This window comes from Aptenodytes patagonicus, chromosome 4 (assembly GCF_965638725.1).
Source record: "Aptenodytes patagonicus chromosome 4, bAptPat1.pri.cur, whole genome shotgun sequence".
Taxonomy (NCBI): domain Eukaryota; kingdom Metazoa; phylum Chordata; class Aves; order Sphenisciformes; family Spheniscidae; genus Aptenodytes; species Aptenodytes patagonicus.
Genome location: NC_134952.1, coordinates 47,645,544 through 47,670,431, shown reverse-complemented (window position 1 = coordinate 47,670,431; position 24,888 = coordinate 47,645,544). Strand labels below are relative to the sequence as shown.

At 37.6% G+C, this 24,888-nt stretch overlaps 1 protein-coding gene across 10 annotated transcripts in view; it reads left to right on the top strand.

The window, feature by feature from the left end:
* RAPGEF2 (Rap guanine nucleotide exchange factor 2) overlaps positions 1-24,888 on the top strand; it is a 200,351-nt gene that overhangs the window by 119,902 nt on the left and 55,561 nt on the right. For 2 of the 10 annotated variants that reach the window (XM_076336594.1, XM_076336597.1), the window contains exon 1: positions 7,612-8,089. The exons of 7 other annotated variants lie outside the window; for them this stretch is intronic. In XM_076336594.1, coding sequence (XP_076192709.1) covers positions 8,030-8,089 — 60 coding nt within the window. In that variant the 5' untranslated portion in view covers positions 7,612-8,029. Of the gene's footprint in view, positions 1-7,611; positions 8,090-24,888 lie in introns of those variants that run through there. One more of the 10 variants, XM_076336595.1, reaches the window with a different exon arrangement.

Below are 24,888 nucleotides of genomic sequence, written 5' to 3'. Positions count from 1 at the left end.
AATTTCGTGAATGTTGCAATTTGGTGAGTATAAAGGCCTGCAGCTAACTGGTTATAAAGTCTGCAAATGATCCATGGCGCACAAAAGATCATCTTAAGAGTAAGCATGCTGGCAGGTTTTCAGATAGTAATCTTGGAATACAAAACAGTGTACAATCAAATTATTAGGGAGACTCAATCTGGTAGGTGTACTTATACCTAATTTTATTTAGCACTTCTATATCTAGGTAACTGATCTTGTAATGGCAAGGGAAGAATGTAGTGTTAAATTTGCAAGATGGGACATCCATCAGTTGGTGGTAGTTGGCTTCCTGATTTATTTGATTGGGGAAGAGGAGAGGGAAAGGGGATTTCTTAGAATTTTATGTTAAGGTCTCTTTATTTGAAGGGTGTAATGTTGTGTTTTGACTTTTTTCCCATCTAAAACAAATTTGGCTCATTTTGCTTGATAATTATTTTTAAATTAAGGTACAACTGAAGTTGCATGGAGTTAGTTACTGATAAAAAAAAAAAAAGTCTGGATAAATGATTTCTGTACAGTTGCTAGTGCCAGGGCACAAAGCTCTCAAGATATGTTAGTGCATGGTGCATTACACAAGGGAGGATATGCAGGCGCATGAGGAGAGACTTCTCCAAAAAGAAAATGATCTTATGCTGGTAAACTATTTTTAGTGTTGATTTTAATTGGGAACCCCTGGAGTAGGCTCTTTGGAGAGTCTCCTTGGATAAGACTGTGGCTGGAGACAAAAATAAAAGTTATTTCCTTCCAACAGACAACTGAAGTGAATGAAAATCCTCTGTAACAGCAACTGGCCCTTCAAAGTTAAACTTCCTCAAAATACCAGAGATAAGTAGTTAGTTACACCAAGAGATGTCCAAATACACATTCAAGAAGATGGACAGAGAGGACTCAACATCACATATGGCAGTAAAAATGACGCACAATTTCCACTGTTAGTTGGGGAATCTGGAGACCTAACGGCAGACTGGAGGTTTTCTGCCAGCCCCGTCTATGTCTGCACCTTGAACATAGTGATGGGAGTTTCAGATTCTCCTTTAAAGCTTCTAAGTAAGTTCAAGGAAAACTGTTAGAAAGCATATCGTATTTGCTTAAAACAAAATACTCCCCCTCCACTACTGCCAAAATCTCCCAATGAATAAACAAACAACAAAACCCAGCTATCATTTAGAGAAGACTGGAAAAATCTGGGTTGTGGGGTTTTTTTATCCATTACTATTTTATACTGAAACATTAAATAGTTGTTCCCCTGCCTTGCATGGTCTCAGATACGTTCAGCTCCATGCCAGAACAATCATCCTTGCGATAAAAACATGCCAGCGTATTTCAGGTAACAGGATTCAATGGGGCTGGTAAAGAACGTAACGGTCTAGAATTTGGGCAGTTGATTGACCTCAGAAAAATCCGTGAGTTTTATTCTTACCTTTTAACAGTGCAGCAGTAGAATACACATGAAAGAGATACGCAGTTATCCGGCTTCCATAAATTTTTCCTGTTATTATACAGTGAAGAACATGAAATTTTGGGGGTGCCTCACATAAGTGAAGAACTTGTGTCCTTGGATTCCTGCTGTGAAATTGGTATGGACACAATGATATGTGGGGGTTTTTGTGGGTATTGTTTTGTTTTGTTTTTTTCTCCAAGGTAGTAAGGCGACTCATATCTCAGTAGTGAACCTCATACCCAGCAGGTATGGATGTCAAGGTATTGTTTAGATCAGGTAAAGAGCCCTTGCTTGTCCTATATGCCCGATATCATAATTCCTGACCTTAATAGAGCGTTTGCTTTTTTGCTTTCATGCTTTCTCTCACAGTTTAAAAGCCGAAAGCACATTCTCATGTTCTCTGATTTAATTAACACGTTATCTTAAATTCTTGTCCTTACACCAAAGTGAGAAAGTTTTATGAACACTGGGAAAAACTTCATCTATCCTGACAGACAGCATTTTTTCCACTCCTGAAGTACTGAAACAGTTAAGGAAATTAAACTAATTTGTGACCATTCTGCCAATTGAAGTAATTAATATCTTGAATTTTAATGTCTAATTTTTAGCATTTAATAACGATAATATATACTTTAAAAGCCATATTATATGCATTAAACTTCAGGCTGGTGTAAGCAATAACCCTTTGCTTTATGTAAAAACCACAGGTAAAACAGTTAAACATCACATAAAGTGACTTCACAAACATACATACTAAATATGATTTTGATCTTGCAAGTAAAAATTAATAAGTAAGACCTTACGAGGGTCACAGGAACACAAAGGATACGTTAATCTTTTTGGTTTTTTGTTTTTGTTAAAAGCATTGTTAGATTTAAAGCATAAATAAATATGGAGTCCAGAGAAAAGTTTGTGTGCTCTGTTACTGTGGTGAGCCTTTGCTCAAGTCAGTTCAGTAAGCTAAAGTAGATACTCTGGAAATGGTACATCTTGTAACATTTGGGATGAGTATACATCAGTTACAGGTTTTCTTCATGTCTGTTCTAACACAGTTGTTGCATGTAAGAAATTCGATGGCAAATATTTTAAATGAATACTGTAACTCCTATTTTAAGATGAATGGCATTCAAACAGAAAGCTTGCTGTACTGAAAACAGAGCTGTGCACAGAAGGTGACAAATGAGTCTGCCATCAAAGGGAAGACTGGCGGTCTACGGCACATCCACCCAGCTGAGGCACCAGCCTGACTGCTCTGGGCTTGTCATTATTTTAAAGATGTGGATTATAGATTCATCTGCAGCAGCAGCTCAACAGAAGGGCATTTGTTCAAATGGTCTGTAACATTAGTAAATGTGTTATCAAAACAGCACACATCGCTCCATTGTAACTGTTGCTTTGGTGTTGCTGATGGTGTGGTGAACATCGTTATAATGATGTTAATGCCACAGGTTTATGAATAAAAAAAATTAATTTGGCAAATACTATTACTTTGTCCATGTGTTTTGGCCAAAGTGGTATTTTAGTCATAGAAACTCACCTTGGAGAACACATTTGGTAATTTTCCTTTATTCAACAGAGTTTTATTTAAAATTCTCAAAGTTCTCGAGAAAATGCAAATGGGACAGGTGTGCCTGGACTATCCCATGTCTGCATTATGTTGATAAACAGGAACTCACTTGCATGAAGTTGCGTCATATGGCCAGATATTTAAATTTCTGGCAGTAAATTTGCCTAAATACATGAGAATAAGACTTTCATATTGTATGGGACATTTAAATGTATTGTAACATTTGGAGTTGAATTATTGTTATGGGTTTTTAGTGGTTTCAGTTGGTGTTTTTAAATCTGATGGGAGCATCAGATTGTTATTTAGCAATCTCTCTCATAAGGCTAGTGGGAGGGAGAGAGCATCAGCATTATAAAATTCAGAAACATGCTCCTGGGGGCTTAACGGTTTTGTGTCCAATAGCCCTGAGCTTAAAATTAGGTTTTAAACCTCCATTTCTTTCCAAGTGAGGAGGGCAGGTGGAAGCAAAGATACCTGTGCCTTATTTTCCTTAAAATTATGTACTCCATTTCTTGCACTCTTCAATTTAGCTGTCTATATTCCACCTGCACAACTGTGTAATACCTGTGTAATAGTCCCTGTGAATGTTTTTGGGACACACACAGTGATTGAGTTATTCCTTGGTCTTTTTTTCTATTTCTTTGACTCTCTCCATGTGCTGCCCCCTGCCACCCCCCCACCCCCCCACCCACCCTCCCCCCAGTTTTCTAACTACTGGAGTCATGAAGTGGCAGTAAATTGGGTGACTTTACAGTGTTCTGTTGTCTTTTGCCTAAGTTTTTGAACATGAAGGAAATGATACTTTACATTGTGTTTAAAGAGAAGGGGAAAATGGGCTGATAACTTGTGTTTTTGAGGTACTTCAGGAAAAGAACGGTTTCTGTGTACGTAATCTGTACAAAATTTTAAGTACTCCTGTAACAGTTGTGAGTTAAGGTGACTGCTTGAAATTGAAGATTTGAGGTAATCTGTTGTTGCAGCATTTGTCATTAACCTAAAAAGGTTTAATACTCCAAACATTGTTGACACCGCTTAGGAGAATAATATCCATGTGAGATTATGTTCTAGAATGTAAAATAGTTGAGAGGCATTACAGTCAGATGGTACATGCTGCTGAGATCTCTACCAATTTTTTCCTTGAATTCAGAACTACTGTTTATGAATCCTGAATCCTGTGGGTAGTCCAAGGATATCCTAACATTTGTAGTTACTTTTGAAAGGGTTGTTTTAATGTTCTTTTCTGTGACTCATAAAGAGATGTCAGCTTTCTTATAAGTACAGTATTTTGAAAGCAGCTGGGGATAGCCCATCATGTCCAATTATTGCACATCAGGTTTATTAACATTTCACTTTAATTGCCTAAAAGCATGTGCAAAAATGCCTTGCTTTTTTCAAACTTTAAGTCTAAGCAAGGAGTTCTTATGAGTTTTGAAATGCACATGAACACAAAGTTGCAGTTAGGTTTTGTATAAACTATTCATACTTGTTTATGATAGAAACTTTCCAGGATATATTGTTCTGGTGTCTTACACTGATTTAAATTCCATTCATTCTTCACTGAAACATATAACTATTCGCTGAACTTCTGCTTTAATTATTTTTTTATAAAATATAATTTATATGTAATTATTTTCTGAACTGATAATGGACAGTACATATGATTACACTGCACCACTGTACCTGGAAAGTGGTGGCAGTTGAGGAGGAAGGAATAGGGAAATGGAATGAACCATTTATTTCTTGAAATTGTTTTGACTCACAAATTGCCTGTGAGTGGTGTTTTCTTTACCTAATTACATAAATATCACTTTTCACATTTTGAATATAAAGAGGCTTCTTTCAGTTTTGGAAGCCACCAAGTTTTCATCAGTCTGATGCACGTGAACGTCAATTAGACTTTGTTAGGTTGATTTAAATTTTGCATTCATGTATGAAGTACTGACTTAATTTTCTAACAGGCGAGAAGAGGTGTATAGTATTGACCGGCATAAGTAGTAAGGAAGTGTTTCATGGCATCGTCATCTGGAAGTTTTGACTTTCACTACTGTTTTCATGGTTTTATTCATGTTTTCATGTTACTCTTCAAGGCTTATGCCACAGAAACCTAGGTTAGATTTTGGTTGGAAATACCAACTGATGCAGAGTAAGATGCATGTTGATAGTTACGTATGTAATGGAGTTCATAAAGTGGTGTGCTCCCTTCCTACAGCGGGGAGACGTTTCTGTCTTGGCAGAACTTCTTCCCCCCCCCCCCCCTTACATGAGTGTAAAACACCACGCTCAAATTCTGCTCGTGGTGTTAACCGCAAGGCCACCGAATCAGACTCAAGAGGATTTTAATTGCTTTGTCAACAAGTAATATTTTTTTAATTTTGTACTGGAGAGGGTTTGTCTAGGCTTCCTAGAATGAATAACTTCCGCTATTTCTGGTCAGCACTTCATGAGAAAATTGATTGCGCTCGGCATTAGGCTGTTTTACAAGGCTTAAGCATAATTTAACATTTTTGAATCATGTTAGTTGCACTGGCACATTACGAAGACTTTTAAAAATTGTAAACTAATTTTTGTAATTCAGTCGTTTAAAGAATAACTTATCTTTTAGCATATACAAGACGACCAAGGGCACAAGTGTCATTAAACTCTCATAAATGTAAATATATTCAATTTAAAGTGTGCTGTGTATGAAATGGTGTCCTTAGAATAACTGTGCAAAAAATAGACCAGATATTTCAGGATCTTTTCTTGCTTTAGTAGAATTCATTTCCACTAATTTTTATAGCCTCATCTACTAGCAGTCAGTGTCAGTACCGAAAGAAATCACTGTGTAACAAACCAAACTCATTATCAGTGGACATGTTATTTTGGTGGAAGGCAGCTGCAGATTGTATGACATAGTATTCTGTAGTACTCATTTTTTCCCTGTGTGTTTATGCCTGTGTAACAACTGTTAAGTTTTTTTTTCTATTGTTCTTGTTAAAAAAAAAAAGAAAAAGAAAAAGACTTTGAAGTTACTTTATGCACAGATGGTCTCTGATTTTAAAGAATGTGTTGTAAACGTGTTAGAGAACTGTACTGAAGTTGAAGCCTAATGGAAGAGTGGCATGTTCTTCTTTGCCCTGGCTTGGTCTCCCCTGTGTCAAGTGGCGTGAATTCGTGGCACTTAAGATGTACGTCGTATAGGGCTGACAATTAGTTTATCGCTTGAGCATGTTCCCCATTGCGTTTCAGCTTCTCTGCAGTATGATGTTGCTAGTATAACACGAGAAGAGGTATAGTGTAAATGGGAGTGACTGGGGAAATTTCTGAGTTTAAGATACAATTACAGTCAGAGAGGAGAATTATAAAAGCCATATGTATGTCAATCTCTTCCAGATCTTGCATCCTTTTTTGTTTTTAGTGGAATTCATGTATTCGGTGTGCATGGAGAAGCAGGAGCTATATTCAGAAAGACTTTAAATGACGTCTTAAAGGGTTCTGGGCATTTACCTGCCACAGCCCCTGCACATCTGTGGCCTGCATAGCAGCGAAGCTGCTGAAAATCTGAGAGAGCTTGTCAAGTGCACTGTTTATAAATACTTGATAACAATGTTTACAGCTCTGCAGCAGCACTCTTTTGGGTGGGGGAAAAAGGGAGGTGATGTGTCAAACCCTCTGCTTTATCCTCATCTTCATGAAAAGTCGTGTTCAGTTCAGGATTTGGCGAGGTAAACGTGGGTCCTTATTCCCACCCTGACTTCGGTGATATTCTTAGGAGCCAGCAGCGAATGGATCCCTCCCCTCTGGGGCTGCCTTGATCTTCAGAGGCTGATACCAGATACAGGCAAGAGCTTGCTGTTTTATCTGCATTGTCCATCTCTACCTTAATGAGTGAAATGGTTAAGTATCCGAGGGGGCGAGCCTCAAGGAATGTGTCTTCCATTTGACTTGAATATTTCGGTGGATAAAGGGAGAGGGAGGGAGAGGAGAGAGAGAAATCCACTTACATCACTGGAACTGCATTGAGTGTGTGCCTGTGTGCAGGTTAAGAGACAGACTACAGTGTCTTTGCTTTCTGCAGGAAGCAGCAATGCCGTTTGTATCCTAAGAGGAATTTTTTATTTAGAAAAGGAAGCATTCTTTCTACCCAGGAAATGGCTTTCCTTGTGCGTTGCTATGCCAACTGCCTGCAGCCATGGTCTTCCAAAGTAAGCACAATAACGTAATTATATTGGCGTATTGCATTCAGACTCATGATTCTCTGGGTTTTTCTGTGTGTGTGTAACTGTGTTGTATTTTTGTTGCTGACTCTTTGGGCGGTAGATGTGCTTGTCTTGATTGCGAGGAACAGGCATCATAAAATTAAATGTCCATCAATGTCATGCTGCTAAGATTAATTGTGCAAACTTGGTTAGCTGAGTGGAACAGAGATCACTGGTCACTACTCTGTCAGCATCATTAGCAGCCAGGGGAGGAGGTCCCTATTCGTGTGCTCTGCCCTGATTTTGGGGGAGTGGAGGGTAGTGGTGGCGGGGGGAGGCTGCGTGTGTGAGTGTGTGTGATTGCAAATGAAACAGGAGTATTAACAATGCCTGGCTGAATGCTGGAGGCTGGTTCCTGCACCCTGACTAATATAATACTGTATTAAGCCTTTTTGAGGGTGTCTATGTGCAGTCAGCCATTTTAGCTTTTTTCCTCCTTTTTTCTTCCCATTCCTCAGGCTCAGGCAATGGTTTTGTTCCCTTGGATGAATGCTGGATATGTAGGGTTTCATCAGGCTCTGTACGTCCTGACATGCTTAGACTTTCAGTGTTACAAAAATGGAGACTAACGCTGTCGTTTGGATTGCTGCTCTGCACTACAAGTGCGAGGGGGGTTTTGAGCTTACCAGTAGTGACACTTTTAGCTCCAGCTTGGTTTCCCCCCTCCTCCTCTTTTTAATTTAATGCTGTAGAGGGTGACTTGCCATCCATAAGAAATTGGTACATGATGTGTAAATTCAGTTCAGCTTATGTTTCTTCATTATGAAACCACTAGCAATCCCAGCTAACCATGGAGTTATGGGCCAGCAGGAGAAACACTCAGTAAGTATTGCAAATTCTGTTTGTTCTATCAATAACCTGTCACGGGCAAACTGCATGGAGATTGAAACTGCTTGTCGTCCTGCTCACGGGCTTTCTTGCTTGTGAATTTAATAGTGGGTTTCGAGGGAAAGCTGTACCTGAGGTGGCATTGGAGTCAGTGGCTGTATTTAAGATTGTTTTTAGCTTAGAAAAGGCAACTCTGTAGGTTCTTTTTGAATGTTAAAAATTTACTGAAAAAATGCTGACATACTTTCATTTGGCAAGAAGCTATGAGCATTGTTAAAATCGTTATGCATTTGTTAAAACTTTATAGAAATATTCAAGCTGTATAACAAGTGATATAATTGTAGGTGGTGATAAGAATAGATTTATTCTGTCTAGTGTATGGTACTAGTGTGCTGTTGCCTTGTAGCATGGCGTTTAACATCTGTGATACACTTATGCTGAAAATGCAGAAACTGTTAGTAAAACATGGAATGAACAAAAGGCGTAAGTACCGATGCTTTCTAATTGATCCCATGAGTCAGCTACACCTTTGTCATGCTTTAATCCCATAGGCTGCCTGTGTTTGTTGTTTGTGAAAAATGCATTCATAAACAGAAGAGCAAACATTATTTAACAAGGCCTCAGGTGTCAGGAATTAGAAATTTAGGTTTTAAATGATAAAAAGATTCTAGAAGTTTAGATTCTTATTGCTCAGTTAACACATTTAAATCTCCACACTAGATTTTATATCGTTCAATATAATTTTCAATCTTGCAATTTTTCTTGAGAAGATATTTTTATATATATACGTTCTGTGCATACTGTGTGTGTTAGAATGTGCATGGGAATGTGTACAGTATGTTCAGCATATACAGCTAAGAATCATAAATATTGGGAAGATGTGATAGCAGGAACTTTTTAAAGGAGGAACACTTTCTTCAAGAATTCAGTTTTGATTGTGTAGAAATACGGAAACTAATCTAGAAACATTTCTCAATGTGTCCAGTGGGTTTTTCTTATGCATGTAGCAGACATATCACAGTTTCTTGTTGTAGACTGTTTTGCTCCTTTCCCCCCTTCTTAATTACATTCTAAGTATAAAGGAGTTCATGTTACCAAATCATTTGGTGTTCATGAAATATTTAGAACTTAATCTAAAAAAAAAAAAAAAAAAAAAAAAATCCTTTCCTCCCCTGAAACTCAAGTACTGAAGAAGCTGAAATAGAATAGGATACCTTGAACTTGCAAATAGGAATAAAATGAGAAAGCTGCATATATATGTATTGTTTTTTCCTGCTCTTTCTACTCTCCAAAGAATGTTGATGAAAAGTTCTAGATTGATTCTGGTAACACATCAAGTCTAACTGATATAAAATAATCGCTGATAGGAAAAATTAACTTGGCATTTTAGAGACTCTACTTACAAGCTGTGTCACATTTTAGTTGTATTACTTTGAGTTAATTAAATCACAGAGTGAATTTCACTCTCTGGACCAAAATGTAGGAATAATAAAAGGGATAAGGTCAAGGTATCGCTTTACCACAAAATTAGTTTACCTTAAGAAATGTCCACGTATATGTAAGAGAAAGAAATCATACTTTGACATAGGGCTGGCAGGCAATTGCAGATTTTGCATGAAGAAAAGGCATAGTTTAGAGTCTATATAGAAGTTTAAAATGAAACTGTTAGGACACAATGTAGCTCAGCGAAAAATACCACTTTGGCAATGAAACTTTCCATGCTTGTTCTCCAGGTAGAGGTTATTTTGCTTGGAAAATGAGACTGAAAGACGGGAATTCTTGGTAGAGAGGGACAGCAAGCTTGGAATTTCAAGGTATACAGACTTTGTCTTGCTTTGCCTAAAAGGAAAACTTATTGAATTAATCAATTTATGGTGATGAGTTGTTTTCATGTTAGTATGTTCCCAGAATCCTAAAACTTCTACTGATATCTGACTTGATCTTATTTCAAGGAAAGAGCCTTAATTACTTCTGTGACATCCTCTCCTAGAGTCTCACAGCTTGATTTGCTGGGACAATCTGGAATTGAATGCAAAATCTCCTGTGCAAGGTTTCACAAAATTCTGTGCATTAGCTTTACTTAATGCTGTTAAATCTTAATTTCACACTAGTTTAGTAAGGGAATGAGGGATATGGGTTAAATCTCGTGTTCTGTGAAAACAGTATGCAAACTGACCGTTATGTTCATCGTGGTGAGAATGGAGGGAGGAAAAGTAAAAAATTGTGTTACATTTCCTAAATTACTTAATATAAGAAATAAAATCAGCCACATCAATCAAGTGTACTGGTCCTACATGTCTCATATTTCATAAATTGGAAGAGTTTGAAGCAGCGCTATGGACACCTATCTGAAGGTGGTGTTGCTCTGTGGGTGATGTTCCTTGATACACAACTTTTGTCATCTGCTGAACAGGGACTAAAAGTATGCTCTGGGAGAAAGATGGCAGAGAAATAAAAGCTGGATTGTTGAAAAAGTAGTTCTGCTTAGTTATTGTATTTAAAGTACTTAACCAGATTTCATGTAGTTCAGTAGGTTCGTTCTATGTAGCTATATCCTTGCTGATTTTAAGAGTTCTCTCAACTAGCTTTATAGTGCTGTCATTATAATTTTCCTAATCTTAAATGTTAGGAGGATGAGTGATGTTTCCAAAATGGTCACTTTGTGGATGTTGAAACAACTAGTTTCAAGTTTCACACATTGCATCATATACCTGCTTTATTATGTGGAAAAATCACATGGAGGTCTAGCGTATGAAGGTTCCCATAGTAGACTTGGGCCTTCTAAAACATTATCTTACTCTCTCATTTCTCCTTTTCCCTTGTATGTGTTGTTTGTAGGAACTTCACTCAAGGTTATTTTAAAAAAATGAAAAAATTGACAGGTATAACGGCTTTTAAAAATGTTACTTGAGATGCATAATTCTTTCGTGACTGTGTAATGATTAACAACTCATGAATTGCAGGGTACATTGCAGTGACTTATGCACAACCTGTAAGAAAGGATAAGTTACATTTTTACTTTGGGTATTATTGAAATAAAGTCTGCTAATAAAGGACATGTTTTACTGCCAGCCCAGTGACTCTCCTTTTAGTGATCATGTAGGTACTGCAGTCTTTTGATGTGCTTGACCTGTCTTGAATAACTGAAAAATATTGAAAGCAATAAGTCAAATCTTTGGCTTGTTCTTACCATATTTTAGTTCACAAAGATTTGTGGCCCTGTGCTAAGGACCCCCTCACTCCCAGTAATGAGAAAGAAATGAGTGGTATTTTGAGGAAGTGTCTTGAGTGGTAATTGTTCAAATATGGTTATTTTAGTTTGGTGTATAGTAAGAGTGTTGGTTGGCGTGCTTTCCTAAGAAATCTAGAACTATACAGAATGAGCATAATTTTCTGGAAGAGATCATCAGTATTGTTTTATAACTGAAACAATAAATGTAACCTGGGATAGTTACTTGTCCTTTGAGTGAGCATCACACAGCAATAATGAGACATGGGAAAGAGAGTTGGGATGATGTGATCAGGTGGCTACACTTAGTAAGCTGAACAATCTGAGGTGGCATCATACCTGGATACTTATATATATTTTATATATATATATATCTCGGGGGGGGGGGGAAAGTATGAAAAAGAACTCCAACTAGGTAGTAACCTATTAGCTACTGTAGCTGCTGATTGTTGTGATTTTATTAATCTTAATGAATTACATTGCACTGGGACTTGATACAGATTTTTTTCTGTTGTTGTTAGGCACCTTTATTTTTATTGCTTATTGAAACCAGCTTTGTTTTCGCCCCTTCTGATTATTCCTTTCCTTTTAATTTGTATATTTTGGGGAAAAAAAAAAAAGTCCTCTCTGAAGACCAATAAAGCAGTTGTGGATTTTTCATGCTAAGAATAGTATTTCACCTCTTCATAGATACATTATGATACAATCTTTAGTTACATGACCATGTATCTTCCACAAGATTCATCTCAAGATGGATAGCTCTGGTTTAATGAGCAGCTGTTTGATATTTTGCACTAGCTTCATTGCTCAAATGGCCAGGTTGTGTTTGTGGCGTACTATTCAAGTCCTACTCAGAAGATGAAAGCATTAATTTTTTTCTGTTCTGTGGCTACTTTTAGGTGTTTGTAACTACAGTGTTCATGTGATTATTAAAGTGGGGGGGCATTATCTTCATTTTTCAGGTAGCTCTGCTGAAGCAAATCTTTGGCAAAAAGTAAGGACAGAACTTTGAGAACTTATGATGCTTATTTCTCAGCATAGCTAGGCCTAAGTAAGTGTTCAGAGTATGGATTTTGTTTTTTGAATTTTCTGTGTATTGGCCCAGTTCAGGCACCCATGGCCTAATGATAATCTGAAAGGTTGATTTTAAGTGACTTGCCTGGAATCCTACCAGAGATTTGTGGTAGAGTCTGGCTAAATTCCTGTTCTCCAGGACAACATTTAACTGCAGATTTTCTCAAAAGCTTATAAATAGCAAAATTTGGGTCATTTCATAGGAATGACAGTGAATGCATTAGTGACCTGTAGAGATGGCAGTGGAAACATCCTTGGCGCATAGGCGATGTCCTGCCAGCTTTCTGTTACTGTGTCAAGGCCTGGGGATTGCACAACATACTTAAAAGAAAAAAAAAAAGGCAAAAAAGAAAACCACACCAAAAAAGCCACCATCTATGTGCATATTGTGTGTGTGTGCACAAAACTGCTTTCTCTACCTTCTTAAAAAGTAGCTGAAATTTTTTCATGTCAGCATGGATAATTGGCATAGAAAATCTCACACTAGGGCATTTGTTTAGCAAGTTTATGAAGTAGGAAAAGTTCAGGCCTCACAATGAGAATTGGGAAACTAACATAATCAATATTACCAGTTCTGGTTTACATTCCAAAGTGGCCAAATCTAGTGGTGGTATTGGAGTGCTTGCAAAGTGATATTTATGATGGTGAACACTGAAGTGTGTAATTTATAGTCACAATATGGATGTGAACCTGAAAAGGAAAGTCAGCTTATTCCAAAATGCTATTTTGAAACCAACAAACTAATACTATTTATCATTACTGAGTTGTAGACACTCCTGCCCGATCTTCAGGCATGCTGAAAATCCAGCTGAAATTGAGAGTTGCTGATACTCAACAATAAAAAAAAAAAAAAACCCAAAAAAACCCCACAAACAAAAAAACCCCAAAACCAACAACCAAAAAGCCAAATGTCACAAGAAGCAAACAATTCTAAATCACTTAAGGTACTGTTGATTTGCTCCTGATTCTACAAGCTAATAAAGACAGAGGAATAATAGAAGCTCTAAAAAGCACAAGATAAGGGAATGTGTTGTGCTAAGTAGTGTAGGTTTAAAATATCGGGGAATTAGCAATATGCGCATAGAGTAGCATGAAGTCCATTGTAATTAGAAGCAAGCACAGTCAGCAAAGGAAATCCTGTGCCTCAGTACCTTAAGTTGATTCTTCCACCTGCAAAATACTTGCACTCGCTTGCAGAATACTGGCTCGAGAGTTTTAAACAGTGGTACTTATGCTTGTACTTAAACAATTTCCAAGTGATGTAAACTCAAATTTGCTAATGGACCTGTAAAAATATTTCAGCAAGATTAAGCAAATTAGAATTTTGGAAATTTCATGTTTAATTATCTAAGGCAGGGAATCTCAGATAGTGATATGCAAAGAAATACGTTGCTTATAAGAGGATTAGAAGCTGCTGTCAGTTGTGTTGCTTGTTTTTACAGTTGTGATTGCTGCTGGTACTACTCCAGTATGCAAAAGTGAGGGGAAGTGTCTCAAGTTCTTTATCTGCTGCTGAGATGACCTGAAGCTCATCTGCAAAATAATTCTGTACTTGATAGCTTTACAGGTTGTCTGCAAAATCAATGCAATATCAAAAGATAACTGCACGTGATTTAACAATATGAGCGTTAGGAACTGTGACTTCTAATTTGTAAACTAGAATTGGTTAAACGTTTAAACTGTGTTCTGACCATCAGCTGTCTGGGATAATGAATGATGTTGATGCTGGAAACTCTTAAGAACAATTTTTTTTAGGCTTATTTAAAGTTTGTTTTTCTTCAACTGTCTTAGACAGTTTTTATTCCTTGGTGTATTCTAGGCTTTAAATTGCTACAAATTAGTGCTTAACAGCATCCTTGATGTTTGAAAAGCTGAACTAATTTTACTAACCCTTTCATGAATACACAGTGGTGTGATTTTTGTCTGACTGAAATAAATACAAGATTTTCAGGATCTCAGGATTATTTATTAAAGTCCGATTTTAATTTTTTATATCCTAGTTGCAACAGCAGATGTATTACTAGACTATTAGTTCTTTTCACTTACTATTATTGATGCATTCTTGTTAGTGTTCTCTAAATTTAAAAATTAATAGAAGTAATACTACTAGAAAGAAAAAAAATCTTGATAGTAGGGTATTTCAGGAGTTGATGCAGGTGAGGGTAATACTGAAGCGGTGTTTCCAGTGTTCTTTATTGCCCAGTGGTTGAGAAGTACTACTGACTGTGAAGACTCTACATGACGAGTATAGTTAATGTTAAGGATTTGAGAAAAATTAGATATTAATGCCTCAAGATTTACCCTTGACCAAAGAACCTTGTACCTGCCACGCTTCATTTTCAATATTGAATTTAAGAGTGTGGTAGCTGTAGTGCAAGAGAAGTGTGGGATGACCCCTGCAGGTCTGCAGGCTTTTTAGGGTTCTAACCTCTGTGTGCTTAACCCGTCAATCTGTTACTGAAATGTAACTGGCACTCATACGGTATCGCAGTACTGGATGGTTGGTGGTTCTTCCGATTTTGTCAGCTTGCCAGTAGTCTTTTTTTGCTGTTCATTTTGAGGTGGTGGTGATTCAGCTGAGAACCACAGGAAGAATAAACTGTCTGAAGGGATCTCCGAGCACTGCTCAGTGGGTTGCTTGTGAAAGCTGATCCTATGCCCAGGAGCTGGAATTTATAGGAGTGTTTGTCATTCCTTCCTAAATTCTGTGTTTGTATGGGGATACTAGAAGGGCAGATGAAGGACAAGAGATTACAATGCTTTTATGGGGGTGATGTTGAAGGTAAATAGCCTTATGTTAACATAGCACCTGACCCAAATAGTGCTGCTACTTAGTCCCTAATACATCTGAGACACAGGGGTGGGAATGAGCTATTGCCCAATTTTTTTTTTTTTTTTTTTCCTTGGAAAAGATGAAGGATCACAACAAATTGCATTTGATGAAATAACTGGAAGATAGGATGAAATTTTTTGTGGGGGGTGTTTGTAATTTGCACTTGTGATGCTGGACTTTAGACTAGTGCAGTATGGTCATGTGGAAGAATGTGGGTCCAGCCTTTGACCAAAAGGCTTCATCTGTCTTTTTGGGTTGCTCTCACTGCAAATGTGAAGCTTGCTACCATGAACCAACTTGACGGTATTTAGCTAACCTGGCATTCTCTTACTTGGCCTAAACCTTAAGCTGGTAAAAAACTAGAAATAAGGGCATCAGTCTTTCTTTTTGTGATCCATGGTCTCCATTACAAATGTTGGAACACAAAATCCCAGCATGTTTAGTTCCCTTTTCATGAAAAGTGAAAGAGGATTTTCCTAAAGGGGGAAGTAGCCTGTTAAATCTCACAGCTTAGACTCACTAGTTTTCTAGCCTTCCTGGAGTCCTGTGTTACAGGCAGTCAAGTTGATGTCTCCTGTAATACGCCATTCCTACCGAAGCCTGTCTGGAACACCTTAAAAAGGCATCAAATAATGTGATCTGCTACAAATTTCAGTAGTTCCTGTGCTTTGTTGTCCCTGTGCTGGGTAGTGGATGGGAGTGTGAGTGCCACTCCTTTAATTCAGAGGGACTTTCTGATTTGCTTTGTGTCTTCTGAGTTCCAGTTTAGTGACTCCTGTAAACGACAACAGAAAGCTCTCAACTCTTTGACAAAATGTGAAGATTTTGCCTTGAATGTGAAGATGGTTGTGACTCTGTACACTCAAATATATGCATACCTCTATGGCACTTGCAGCTTGTAATGGAGATGACACTTCTCCTTTGGACTGGGAATATAAAAACTGGTTTAACACCAACCTTCTCTTTCAGCCCCGGGCTTCTTGACTTAAATCAAGAGCCAATTCCTTTTCAAAATAGAGCAAAAGGAGGCTTGGAAGTTAGGATGCAAAGAAGTACAAAGTATTACATTATAGCTGCATTGAGTATCTGTTAATAAGCTAAAAAATGCTACAGCAATGGTAAAATGTAGCTCCATGTAGCACTTGTAACTTTCTACCTGTAGATAACTTATTTCAACTGTCCCAGGGTTGGCTGGTGACCAAATAACGATGTTTGGTAGCAGTAGTGCGTCCTCTTGGTAACTGCGGTTACCTGATCTTCAGAGGTATATGGACAGCCAGGGACCGCATTGTAAACCCAGACAATAACCCAGTGGTCAAAATTCCTCAACCTGTGATTTCTTTCACTCAGTCTATAAATATTGCCTCACTTTATCTGACTGCAGCCTTTCAGCTTGCTTGCTTACAAGCATAGGCGCTGTGCGCTGGGTCATTTGGACACACTGACTGGGTAGGATTTATTAGTTTATAGCTTGTCTCCAAACTGTGACTTTGCAAGTAAGAAAAATGTATTAAAGCTTTTTTTTTCCTCCTCTGAAGAATGATTTCATAAAAATGACGTTGTGCTATTTTGTAGGTCTGCTCCCTTTGTGTATTTAGTCATGTTGGCTTGCTTTATAGTTAAAAATAGGCTTTTACTGTTCTGTGCTGCTGTTATTCCTGCAGAGCCAGGAGAACGGGAGCTGGGTTGTGCTGTTAGGACTCCATCCGTAGCATTGTTTTCCTAAATGCCTATCTGCTGCTGTGCACCTGCCAACCTACCGACTGCTGTAGGAGTTATATGAGTGTCAGGAAGGTCTAAACATGGGACGATTTCAAAGGGCATAGTAATGCCTAAAAAGGAGAATATGGCTGCAGAACTGGGCCATAAATTTAGTATTGGTACTGGGATCGATGGCTTGAAAATGGGGTGATGAAGGACATTGTACCTGAAAACTGGCCGTATTTGGTTGTGGTTGAAAAAAAATAGTAATTCTAGATTTTGGGAAATCTAAACTGAATTGTGGGAATTCTTTCTTAGCTGTATTCTAGGTTTGCTGAATCACCAGCCCTGTTCTCATTTTAACCCAACTACATTTTTTGTGCTCTTGATTTTGTTTTTTTCTTATACGTAAGCAGCTAAAGGTACTTCAAAACTTGCATTGTGTACACTCTGCCTCTGCTGCTTCACTGATCAGGGTACAGCTTGACCTCTAAATCTTAATGGATTCCTGATAATGAGCTAGGGGAAAAAAAAAAAAATCTTCCAAATACTTGGCAGGCAGTAGCTCTTTACTATTCTAGATTGCTCAGGAAAGAACCAGATGTCAGACTTGGATGGGTCTCCCTGGCGCGCTTGCCTTTTCAGTTTTGACCCACATCACCAGTGGATTTTTAGCTAGGTTTTTTGCCCTTTGAATAAGAAGCTGACTATAGGGGGCTGTTGTTTGAAATATCCATAAATAATGCAGAAGGATCTTTTTTCTGTTGTCCTCAATTTTAAGGAACCATGAGGAAAAGGAAAATGCATGAATTTATGGATTTCGGAGCCTTTGTAGTGTCCTACTTAAATAATTAACTCCACGTCTGGAAATGGTGGTCCACTGATTTTTTTTTTTAAGGCAACACAGAAGACTCGTACTAATTCTTTTAAAAATGAAGCTGTTCACAGCTGTAGGAGCAGAATAAAAAGTGAACTAAAATGAAAACAGTGTTAGTTTCTGTTAGTAACTGTAGAAGCCTGTATGCAAGGTGTACCTCTCCTTGCCTGCTGGTGTATGACTTCTGCAAACACTTTCTGTTGTCTGATTCCAGGAGTTTCTGTCCTGTTCAGTCTTGCTCATTTCCAAAACAGGAGGTTCTTTTAGTTGTTTTTTTTTTTTTTTTTTTTTAGTTTTGTGAGAAGATGAGAAATTTCTTGCACTTCAGAGTAAAGGATTTCAGGTATTTCTGTTCAGCAGAGAGTTTCCAAGGTCCCCAAATACAGCTGCTATTCCTAAATAAATGGATACAAAAGCGTAGTTTCACAAACAGTGGCGTGCATGTCAGCAGTAGTGTACAGAAAATCTAGTTATCTACCTCTTTCCTGTTGAAGGAAGAGGTTGTTTAGACAGTTAAATGTCACTCCTACACCTGCCACTTCCATTAGTATTGTACATTACTATTCTTTCTGTGATGATGGTACCCAGGGAAAACTAAATTTAGGAATTCCTGAGTTAGAGTAATATGATTTTTTTCTAAGTGGAGGTTCAGTGTTCCAGCTGGGGTTTTATTCAGTTAAGCATGCAGAGATAACATGTTTAACATACTAAATGACTAAAATGTCTACCACTTTTATGAAAGAAAATAACCTTCTTAATCTCTTGCACGATGGGGTGTTATAGCAAAGACCGTTCTAGCACTGTCATAAATCAGCAGTTAAGATTTGACTCTCAAATTTTCTGGTTATTGCAAGGTGACCTAATGCAGTAGGTGACGTACATGCACACATCCTGGGTCTCTATATCTTGTCTTCTGGTAGGAGGGAGAAAAAAAGATGAACTTCACTAATTGTATTTGTAGAATGGGCTTCAGTAATTGGTCCTAGTATTTCCAGCTGATTTCTGTGCTGCTTATTTTTTCTGCAGCTTGGCAATCTGTGATTTAAAATCTCTTCCTAAGTAGGCACCGTTGAAATATTTCATGGTGTCAGTAGAATATATAAGTTGCTACATGAATTGTGTTTTTCAGTATGCTGTTGACCTAAGGCAGGAATATAAAGGATGATTTAAACTCTGTGTGCACACCTGCACAGACACAAATAGATAAATTTCTGGAAGCCACATCTGAATGTGTCAACATTTTAAGCAGAATAACATGGTGCTTCAATTCAATGGATGGTGTCTCCTTGCTCAAAAGCAACCTTGGTTTTAGGAGGCATCATGTAGGGCCTTCTTGTTTTGCTTCGTCGTTGAAGGAAGTTGGGAAACCATTACCTTGTGAATATGTTGTTGTGGACATTTGGAAAAGTTAGGTAATTAAAAAAAAAAGGGGGGGGGGCTAATTGAACTTAGCATTTGATATTACAGTTTTGAATAACTGACACAGACTACAAAGGAAAGCTCTGCAGGTTGTTTCAAAATTAAATGGAAATATTGTTAATGTAAAAGATGGTTCTGTGTTGATTTGTGTAAAAAATTTTAAATGGCTCTGCACAGTGCTCCAGAATTTAGGGAACATCTTTGCACTTACCTGAAGACTCTTTGATGAAAAGAAGAAAAATGGTCCTTTACTTTTTCCCTTCCTATGATCACAGTGAGCACGCACAAGTAGGTCTTCTGCCCAAACTAGTAAATATTTGTAGTAGTTCAAAGAAGTCAGAATCTTGTTCTGTGCAACAGAACAGAAACTATGGGGGTATTAGGAATGCATGATACCGCGTATAATTTTGAGTTTGTGTCAGTGTGAAAAATTTTCATTAATTTTCTTTGGCTACCATAGGGAGGAAAATGTAAATAAAATAATGTAGCAAGCAAAGCTGGGGATGTTTTAGCAACATTCACGGCTGTAATATTGCTGTGGCATGAGTACAGTTGCACTTTCAAAACTCATAAAATAATAAAGCTGCTTAACTAGTAGGCATGTTAGTATAGCATTAAAAAATCATAGATAAGGTAAAATCATACTATTTTAAGGTTTTGCAATGTTAGTCATGTATAAAGGGAAATGCTTGTCATTTAAAAATATTTTGAGTTGTCTTTTTGCTGTGCTATTTTTGTTATCCAGAAAAACAGCGAGACATTACATGTATTACTTCATAATGCAAATATGAAACCTTTTTGCTTTCTGTACATCAGTCTCAGAAGTATTATCTATAACCTTTCTTTCAAAAATCACCTTATTTTAAAAATATCATCCCAATTTTTAAGCTAAATTATTTGCCTTTTCTTTTTACCAGCCATTTTTTTAAATTTTGTATCATTATTTTGAAATGCTCACTATTATGCAATTAAGAATCTAAGTAAAAATTTTTTTTTTTACTTTATATCAAAGAATGCTACAATCAGAATATTCTTAAAAACAAGGTTGAGCGAGTGCTTTGCTAGCCTCTTGTGTGTTGAGAATATGCATCCTGCGATATTGCATTTCTTCAGGTTTTTGGCATGAGATGAAGCAAAAGTGTGCATCCTTCATTGTCAGACAAGGAAAATAGAGGAAACTTCCATTGTAGAGCAAGCACATGGAAAACAAGTAGTTGCAGTGCATGATTTCTTATTTGGAGCCAGTCATTTGCAGAAGACTAGATATATGTGTGTTCTTCTCCTATTGCTTAAGTTACTGAAAAGCAAAGTCATTGCATTAGGAAAAAAAAAAAAACAACCCACTTCTCATGAACTATTCCTTGATACTATAAAGCAAAGATAATCCTTTAGTTAAAACTCCAAGGGTGGCATTGATGTGGCCGCAGCCATCAAACATAAAAACCCAAATTTCTGTTTAATTGCTTGTGAATTGTCATGTGTCTATTTAAATTTTCATCAAATTTCTTTCAATTAATTTGGTATTTTATAGAGGTAAGACTCAGTGTACAAATGGAAATCTCCAGGTTTTGCATCTGTGCACAGCAACTCCCTACGTATCTATATCTTTTAAAAATATTTTCCTTGGAAGTGTACAGAATACTTAAGACTACTGATCAGCCACCACTAAGAAAATCTAAATGTTATGATGTTAATCATGTTGATTTTTTATCTTTTTTTTCTCCTTTGGTTAGTCTGCTGCTGAATGATAAGTATAAAAAAAAAAAAACAGGCTGGCTTCAAATTTTTCTGCTTGGAGGAGTGACATGGATCTGGAAGGGATTTTATGGGTCACTGCCATTACACATTGTTGCACAGCACGTTCATAACTTTGTCTAGCTTCGGTTTGAAAGCCTTTTCTACCACAGCTCCTGTTGAGCCTGGTTTTGAGAATCTCTGTTGTTCATTAGACAGCAACCTTCTTTCAACTTCCTGCTCATTAGGCTTTGCACCTGCATTGCCTTTTACTGGAAATATTTCTTTTTCCTCCTTTGTATTTCTAGACAGTGATCATACCCTCTCTCAGCTTGGGTTGAGGAGCCATGCTCCTCTTGCACTTTCTCAAATACTAGTTTTTCTCCTTCTGATAATCCTGATAGTTCTTCTCTGAAACCATGTATGTGTATGGCTTTAAGTCCATCTTTATTGAAAACATATAGATGGGAACGCATGCTACATTTCCAAATAAGGTCTCTGCTGGGGCCATGGAGAAGAGCCTAGGACTTCTGTATTTCTGGATGATGCATGCTGTGATCTCACTGGATTCTCCTTCTGCTGCATCACCTTAACAGTTCAGTCACCGTCTGATTAGCGAATACCCTGAAACTCGTTTCACAGTCATTTCTGACAGATAAGTTCCTAGCTCCTTGTTTTTTTGTCTCCAAGTGCATCTTCTCATACTGCATTTTGTCTCTCTTACTTCAAGTAGGAATCATCCTACTCTCACAGAAGTGTCCTGCTCATCCGTTGTACCAAGAGTTTCTCTTTGCACTGTGTTACCAGCAGGTTTTACCAGCACATTTGTTTCCCCGCCCCCCTCCCCCCCCCTCACACACACACACCTTGGAAAGAGGGGAATTCTAAGATCTTTCCTTGATCTATCATTTTTCATATCCCAACTTTAAAAAATAAAAATTACTTGGGTAGCCCTTAATTTAAAATTCAGTGCTGTAGTTCAGTAGTAAACTGCAGTAGTTTGGATTAAAGAGCTGCAGTTCAAAACTGAGATGTCCCCTCATGAGTATTTTGAAAAACTTAACCAAGCTTAGTTAGATTGGCTGTAATCATGAAATGAAATATTCCATGATCAGGTATAAAACAAAAAAAGCCACACATGCTGTAAGAACGCCCTACTGATGGACGCTTCAACACTTGAAATGTATACATATCATAGGTCTTTGCTTTAACCATTTAAAATGTGTCCAGGGTAGATGTTTTCACCTTTGGGCTAGACGCTTTACTTGTCTGTAGTGGTTTTCAATCCTGAGTGGTGCTTTAAAGCTGAAAATAAAATCTGGCTGCAGGTGCCATCAGTTTTACCCCTGCTGGTGTAATTGCTCTTTAGCATCCCCCATGTCTACTTGTTAGACTGCTGTATAAGAAACCTAAAATGGCTCTGTATACGAGGTGTACATGAGCAGCCCCTCACTTAAAATGTTCTGTGGGATTTAAAACATCTTGCTTGAAAATGTTTGAATTAATGTTTCCTGTAAACATATGTGCCCACATAAAGTGTTCTTGAACTTATTTTGCTTTTACATCCTTAGGCATAAATCTTTTGTCTGATTTCCTGTGGAAGCAAAGTTTGTGACCGGGTTCTCTGTTCCTTCCTCTCCCACAGTTACTTGTAACAGGCCAAAGAGTTCAAAATTTAACCTTATAGGTCTCCAAAAGTCCTGAAAGTAGGCCATTTAGTTTCCAGCCCAGCAATAGTTCTCAGCGTATTAAACACCAAAACAGCCACAAGAGGAAGTATTTAGAAATATCAAACTGTGGGAAAAGCATAGACTGGAACATGCATTATGTTAGCATGAAAATCAGTTATTCCCAAGAGAGATCTCTACAAAGCCAGGCTTTATTAATTTTTTGTCCTCCACATCTACTGCTATTAAATAATGGGGAGCTTTTACTGAAGTTCAGCGGTTGAGCTCAGTTTTCTATGCTCCTACCCTAGAGATATTTCAGAAGTCAATTGAAATGTCTCAGAACGGTCTTTCCTTCAGCCTAAGCTGCAGTCGTCATCAAGTGCCTATCCCTAGTTGTCACTTTTCATTATGCAGATTTCCACAACATGAATTCATTTCCCAATTTTATTGAGTGTTTTTGGGAAGCTGTTAGTTTGTGTGCGGGCGTGGGCTGTGCAGGCTCTGTTAGGGCTCTAAATGCAAGTGCTTGGTGAGGCAGTGGGGTACTACTACCAAGAGTGATGTGATATGTCCCTGCAAACATGCAGACATAATATACTGGAATAGACATTCTGCTTTTCACGCTTTGAACTACTGTTCAAGGATGGAATCTGATCTGAATTGTAGACATTTATAAAGCAAACCAAACTGATCAATATAACGTACCAGATATTGCTAGTGAAAAAAGAGGAGGAAGGCCTGAAAAGCCTTCATACTCAATTCTGCAAGGTTTCACTTCCACTGCACCGTTTGCGAAAAATTTTAGCAGCTAGAACAAAAATCTTTCAGCAATTAAGTGGAAGATACAGGCAGAGACACAGATCTCCTTTTTTGTGAAGGAGATGGAAAAAAAAAAATGTGCACAGTGTCTGAGAAATGGTGTTCTCTGTAAAATCTGCCTATCCCATGCAAATAGCACCGCTTTGTTATTAATGCTAGGTAAGGTAAAATGACTTAAAAGTGAGAAGAGAGAGCGTGTTTCTCCATGCGGTTGAAGTTGCCAGAGAGTTGTTGGTACTTAAATGTATATCCACAGTCAAAACAGTTATAGAATAGTCTCTTTATTTTGATCCTTGGAGCAGAACTGCTGCTCTAACTTTAAAACCACCACAGATACTGTATTTTAAAAGTACTAAATTATCCTTTGTTGCCCAATGAAGAAGTTACGCTTTTACCAGGTATTTTCTGACTGAGACAGACTTCTGAATATGGTTCTAAATAAAAATATTATGATCTTGCAGATTTGTTGCTGTTCATCTTAAATATGTTATAATGATTTGAGTTCAGAATTTCAAAACCCTCAGAAGAGCTTTGGAAAGTTTAGTATGCTTTAGTTCAGTATGATTTAGTTCAAATCAGTTCTGCATTTTTTTTCTTTTTATTTTTGGTTCATGGTCACTGTAAATACCTGTATGATACAATTTTTCCTTTTTTTTAAATTTTATTTTACATCATTTGAGCTGTTGCCAATAAATTGACATTCGCATTTGCGGAAGGGATATTGTTTATGCCAGATTTCCTGAAGAAGGCACTTTTGAATATAAAGTGCTGCATTGAATCTGTGACACAAATGCTGTCAAAAGAAAAAGCAAATACTAACAGATCTGGTCCTGCAACAGATAAGGTAGTTACATTAAATAAGAATGGGTGTGTGTCAGTGATGCATTTCCTACTTTTCCTTTGAAAAGAGTTGTCCCTGAGAGCTTTTCTCCATTCCCCAGATACCCACTTACGTTTCACCACCTCTGTCCCTCTGCAGAAGTCAATAAACCTTCAAGGCAAAGGACAATTATGTTCACTGCATTAAATGCTCATAGAATTAGCTGCTGAGAGCTATGAGATGCACAGTAAGTCGCAGTCATTGTGTGTTTTGCGAGGGAAACAAAATGAAGTGCCTGTGTACTCGCTCTGTCTCACTCTCTCTCCAAGACCAGCAGATCATGTTGCATTAGCTTAAACCTCTGAATAGTTTTATGGGGCGCTACCTATAGCAAAGTATCAGTGCAGGAAAATATGAAGAGTTTGCCAGAAAAGATCCTTACAATGCTTTTTTTTTTTTTTGCTAGAGGTGTTCTGTGTGGGCTTTGTACATAAACAACTGCTTAACAGCAATAGTACCCAAATGGAATATTTTCAGAACATGAGTTGTCTTGTGTTGTACTCAAGATGAAGAACATTTTTAAGAGTAGGTCTTCATGAAGTTTGAGCCACAGTTTC